The 6,393-nt window shown below is 41.6% G+C and overlaps 1 protein-coding gene across 2 annotated transcripts in view; it reads left to right on the forward strand.

Moving 5' to 3' along the window:
* Positions 1-308: 308 nt before the first annotated feature.
* LOC109903114 (KH domain-containing, RNA-binding, signal transduction-associated protein 3) overlaps positions 309-6,393 on the forward strand; it is a 202,300-nt gene continuing 196,215 nt past the window's right edge. For both annotated transcript variants that reach the window (XM_031788710.1, XM_020499737.2), the window contains exon 1: positions 309-879. In XM_031788710.1, coding sequence (XP_031644570.1) covers positions 789-879 — 91 coding nt within the window. In that variant the 5' untranslated portion in view covers positions 309-788. The remainder of the gene's footprint in view (positions 880-6,393) is intronic.

Genomic DNA, 6,393 nt, shown 5'->3' on the forward strand with positions numbered 1-6,393 from the left:
CTATGTCTGATTTATACAATCGGTTCTGTTGAAAGTACAATAAAGGGTGCCTATGTATGTAGCATATCAGTTTTACCCCCAAGCCGGTGTACATACAATGAAAACTAATATAAGGTATTTGTATATATTTGCATATTGATGGGCTACTTAGTTTGGGCACATTTTTATTCTACAATTTAACAAGAGAAGGACTGTTGTTAATGTTCTCTGCATTGTAATTCAGATCTTTGCTGGCTCGTGTCACATCGAACAACATATAGCCGCGCGCCGTGGAATCAGCACCATGGATAGTTCCAGCTGTTCCGCTCACTCCAGGCTGGAGCACCCGCCCCTTCTAATGACTGACGCTACATTGCATTTTCTTGAACACTGATCGGGAACCAATAGTAGAGGAGCTGGAATGAGCCCTCGTTGCTAGTGGAGACGTTCCGGGGGAGCTTTAAAGAGCTTGTTTACACAGAACGGAGAGAGCCTCTAGGTTGGCGGTGTTGCATGCGAGGGGTCTGCAAGGTGACGTTGAATATATAGGCTACTACACGGATGGGATAACGGAATTCTTACCTGAGACACCCGCGCACAGACCGTTTTTGGTCGTTGTTACAGCTTAGAACTACTTATGTGATGTTATAGTGGTTGCGAATGACATTACCGCATTCCTGTTCGTTTTAAAAATAATAATAATTTACCGTTACTAGTTTTGGTGGGGGCAAGTGTTGGGAATAAGGCGAGGTTTTAGAATTGTATCACTGCCGAATTATTTTGTGGACGGCGTGGACCATCGGCACGAAATGGATAACGAAAAGTACTTACCAGAGCTGATGGCAGAGAAGGACACACTGGACCCCACATTTCATCACTCTCTACGACTACTAGATCAAGGTAAGACAAGAAAACATCCCAATTTATTATGGGACGTTTGTACGGTATAGCTTACAATACTAACCTATACTGTTTGGGCTATGTTGGTTCCTATGTTGTTTGGGTTATGTTGGTGCCACTTTGACCTAATATTACACTTTAAAGACATATTTGAAGTTTTGATTAGGCGCTGTGCCAAATGGACCATAATACAGAACATATCCACGCTCAGGCTATTTGATATATTCCAGAACCAGCACACTTTAGTCGACTAAGGGCTTGTTGATTAGTTGAACATTTGAATAACTGTCTGGAATACATAGAATAGCCTAAGTGGAGTGGCTGGCGGTTGCCTAGCCCACGCTAAAAAAAATGCCACGCCTTTCGGTTAGCCTATACATAAATACACATTCAGTCATAATTGTAAATCACCACTCTACTTATACAATGTAGGCCTACAGTATTTGGTAACAATACATGTCTCTATGTTTGCATACTTCTACTATGATAACAATGTAGGAGCGTCTCCAAGTAGCTCAGTCATCCAGCACTGAGACTTGTAAATTATAATGTTAACAGTGAAATCAGCACATTCTCATTATAAGTTGGATTTGTTTTCCCCTTTGAAGAACTTGACTTGATTCTAAAGCAATTTGAGCGGATAGGGGCGCGTGTTCCACAGTGATTTGAATCGAAGACTGTTTAATTAACCCATTGCTGAGACGTCTGTGCGCGCTGAGCGTACTGTTGGCTTTGAAGCTGACAATAATTTGACTATACTTCCAGACGCACCCCCTTGCGTCCACTCTTGTGAGAAGAGCACCGGAATAGCATCCAAGTACATCCTTTAAATACCACTTGTAAATGAGCTTTGTGTCTAGTGCTGTCTGCCTGGATTTCAGAAAATAAAATCCTATTTGCAGAATGTCTATATCTCGCTAAGCTTTGAAAGCTTTTGATTTGTATAGTAGGCTACTGGCCTACTTTTAATGGCCAGGTATGACTTTAACGACATCTACTGATGTAAACTTTACATTCACAGTTGTTGAACTGTACCTATACCTGACATAAGAGATAAATAATTAGACTACTGGATATAATATTCCTATCGAGCAAGATGCAAATGTTTGGTGAACCATGCTCGACTAAGAGTAAACATGCCTGAGATCTGACGACTTGCGTTAACTCAAAGAGCTAAAGCCTAGGCTTTAGCTCAGCAGGCTAACACAGTTGTGTGGCATGCAGGAGCCTCTCTGTATCCAGTCCCATTTTGGACCCATTATGGATAGATTGTTCAGTTTTAAGAAAGTTATATAGCCTATAGCTAAAAGTATTGAGTTGGGCAATATGGGAAAGAATAGCTGAAAGCACAGAGTTAGGTTAATACCAGGACAGAATGTGTTTCTTTCAGCTCTCTCACTTAGAGCTGAATCAGTGTAGTCAGACGGAGATAAGAACCTATTTTACTCAGCACTTTCTCCTTATCAGCTGGTTTCAGTCTGTAAAATAGCTTTGGCCTTTTTCTCCAACACAGATTTCCCAGCTTGCCATGTGATTTGAAAGAAATGTACATTTCTTCGACAGTGTCGCTGAGGGTTCGCGTAAATCGTATAAATGAACGAGCCAATGCTTTCAATGGAGTTGGAGGAGCGTGATTCTGAATATTCCACAAGCATTTCCACTGTTATATCACAACTTTTGGATCCTATAATTTTAACAGATTCCGGGTCTCCCAAGCGGCACCCTATCCCCTACAGTACATTTATTTTGACCAGAGCCCTATTATAGTCAAAAGTAGTGCACTATATAGGGAATAAGGTGCAGATTGTCGTCGTATTTCATCAAACAAACAAGGCTCAGTTGTGCCGTGGGTCGGTCCGTAAGAGCCAGTAACAGTCAGTAACTGTCCATAACAGTCAGTAACAGTCAGTAACAGTTTGCCACAAACTCCAAAATGTAAATACTGTCATGTCTTGATGCAATGGAACAGAGCACTACTTTAAGCATTTCTCTAATAACAATTATTCTGGCATCTTCCCCACCAGCTCTCGCCTTGATTATTCTGTTTTCAGGGGAAAGGAACAGAACCACAGAGAATAGGCACACAAGCAGACAGCGAGTGGCCGCATACTATGTAGATAACTGTATGCCTGGAGGGAGGGGGGGGGGGGCTGTACTTGGAGATGGGCGGCAAGTAGCCTAGCGGGTAGTGTGTTGGGCCAGTAACCACAAAATCAGTCCTTGTCGTTGAGCAAGGAACATAACCCTAATTTGCTCTAGGGGCACCGTACTGCTATGTGTGACTCTTTAAAACAACACATTCACTGCACCTATCCAGTGTATGAGGCAACAAATAGGTACAATTGGATCTAATAGAAAAGCACTTCTGCTGGAAAACAATTCATAAAGTGCACATACAGCCACAGATCCTGCTAGGCCTGTTTAGTAGTGACTCACTGCTGACTTTAATTGATATAAATATCTTATCATGCTTCTAATTAGATAAGTTGAAGAGTTAATGTTCACTACAAGAATAAACACATTTTAAGGAATTCAACAGGACTGCTTTCGGCTGCGAGAACCTCACATAGAGTGTGACATTGTTGCAATAGTTGTGTTTCACTATGAGGCCTTTCTTGTTTTAAACTGCACCTAATATTTCAAGGTTTAAAAACAAAATGAAACTACCTGCTATATCTGCTTTAACCCAGATATATGGACCTACCCGCTAGAACTTATTTCATTACATGCAGAACGTCCTGCTCACTCCGAACAGAGACCATCTCTATGGAGCCAAGTTATTATAATTGTCTGTTCCGCTGCAGGCACCCAGCACAGTGTTTGTATTACATGAAAGAGCTCCGCTTGGGTAGACTAGGTTAGGCCACAATGGAAGGAACCCAAAATCAAATGATCCTGGCAGTTCTGAACAAAGACATGAGCAGGTGTATGGTGGAGTCCATTACAGAACTTCTTTCAGAAGATCTCCTATAGCCGTTGGTTCACACATACAGTATATCCCTCTTCTCAACAGAAAGAGCAGCTTTGATTTGCCTCAAAATATATTGCGTCTGTGTGCACTGCAGACTAGTGCGGTGTCTGGAAAAGTACCCAGCCTAATCCCTATATAGTGCACTCCATTCGACCAATGGTAACAGTGATCGTAGGTGCCGTTTAAGATGAGGGAGGAAGTCCATTTTTTTCCATGAGCATGGCCTTATTTTTATTAAAGCATATTTGATGACTGTCATTCATATTCCATTCACCCAGCTCAATGTAACGTCGATAGGTTTAGGCTACTACATAATACTCAAATTTTCCCTATACCCATCGTGAGGTTGCTTCAACCAAGCCTATGAATGAAAGTTTACAACATAGGTGCACAGGTCGAGAGAAATTTGAGGAATCAAGGTGACATACATTGACACATTCAATACCATCTTGCACAATCTTGCCCGAATCTAGCTAATCTAGGGTTTAATCATTAGTCCAACAGTTGCAAATTAGAATTTCTAATGGACAAATTCAGGTATGTTTATCCCCGTTTTGTTCTGTTTGCTTCTGTATAAGAAATGTTTGTTTTTTTAACAGAATCTGCGGAATGAATACACCCCTGATCACACACAAACACAGTTCACTTTCATAGCAGCCACATACAAACAGCTGGATAATTCCTTCTCGCATCTACGTAAAACCAAAAGCTTACCTTGACATGGAAGAGTTCCAGAACTGGATAGCCATAGCCATCTAGATAAGATAACACCTTTCTGTTTTAGCCGGTTGTTTGCATAGGCTAAACTAGCTAGCTGCAGTTGCTAGCTAAGTAAGAAAAAAATACAAAATATAGCTAGCTCTCTCTCCCCTCCTCTTCTGCTTCTTAATTTTTGAAGAAATACATTTGTTCAAAACTGTTTAACTAGTCTTTTTCTCTCTTTGAGGCTGCTACTCATCACACTTTATACACTGCAGTGCTGACTAGCTATAGCGTATGCTTTCAGTATTACAGTAGATTCATTCTCTGATCCTTTGATTGGGTGGACAACATGTTAGTTCATGCTGCAAGAGCTCTGATAGGTTGGATGACGTCCTACAGAAGTTGTCATAATTACTGTGTAAGTCTATGGAAAGGCGTGAGAACCATGAGCCTCCTCGGTTTTGTATTGAAGTCAATGTACACAGAGGAAGAAGGAAGCTTGCTGTCCTCCGGCTACACCATGGTGCTACCCTACAGAGTGCTGTTGAGGCTACTGTTGACATTCATTGAAAAACAATGTGTTTTAATAAAGTTATTTGGTGACGTGAATATATTTACTATAGTTTTACCTAAAAAGGATAACTTTAATGTTTCAATATTTTTATGAAAATCACTGAGGATGGTCCTCCCCTTCCTCCTCTGAGGAGCCTCCACTGAATGGTGATATTTTGGACACATTCTAGGAACGCACACCCAGCAGTGAGCAGAAATAAGCCTTAGCAGAGCTTCAAAGCCTGAGATACTGTTGTGTTTCTAGGAAAACAGTGGTTGATAGTGATACACATCTGTGGCTGGCCAGCACACTGAGCTAGTGGACTACACAGGGAGACAGATACAGGACAGGAAGGGGTCCACTTACTCTGGGATCTGACCTACAGATGTACTGTTACGCTGTTGAACTCACAGGTGAAGTGAGAGAGAGTGTGAGAGAAAGAGACCCAGAAACCACTTTAAATTTGGACTAGTAGGTCAGGGTTGCCGTGTGGAAGGTGTTGAGTGGTGCTGTGTGTGAGCTATGGCTCAGAGGTCTGAGGTGTTTGCTGAGCGGCGGTTCACTCCTCTAGCTGAGGCATCCCAGAAGACTCTACAGGAGGGTGAGATGTTGGCCAGGCCTAACACAGACAGACAGTCACGCTTGGTCATAAAACCTAATGGCATGTCATTTATGGGACTGATTAGTTTACATGGCGGCATTGATCTCACTGTTAATGTGTGATGCGTGGAACACCCGTTATGTCATAGGTAATGAGGTGGCAATGCAGTAATTCAACAGTCTTCTCACCACCAGGACTCTAGGGTTGCGTCCCAAGTGGCACCTCACTCCCTACGTCCCGAATGGCATCCTATTTGAAAAGTAGTGTGGGCCCTTGTCAAAAGTAGTGCACTATACAGGGAATATTTAGGATGCGCTCTGACTGATCCAGGTTCATTAGTTAGTGGATAAAATGCAGAAGCACAGAACTATTGTCTGGGATAAAAACTCTATTATATCCTATGGGTAAACGCAGTTATCTTTGTAGATGAAGCAGTTACAGTGCCCTCTGTAATTAGGACAGTGACAATTGATGTTTTGGCTCTGTACTACTGTACTTTGGATTATAAATGATACAATGACTATGAGGTTAAGGTGCAGACTGTCAGCTTTAATTTGAGGATATTTTCATACATATTGGGTGAGCTGTTGAGATATTACAGCACTTTTTGTACCTAGTCCCACCATTTTATGGGATAAAAAGTATTTTGACAAATGTGTATTAAAGTAGTAAAAAGTTGAATATTTG

Source organism: Oncorhynchus kisutch, linkage group LG14 (assembly GCF_002021735.2).
Source record: "Oncorhynchus kisutch isolate 150728-3 linkage group LG14, Okis_V2, whole genome shotgun sequence".
In the NCBI taxonomy this organism is placed as follows: domain Eukaryota; kingdom Metazoa; phylum Chordata; class Actinopteri; order Salmoniformes; family Salmonidae; genus Oncorhynchus; species Oncorhynchus kisutch.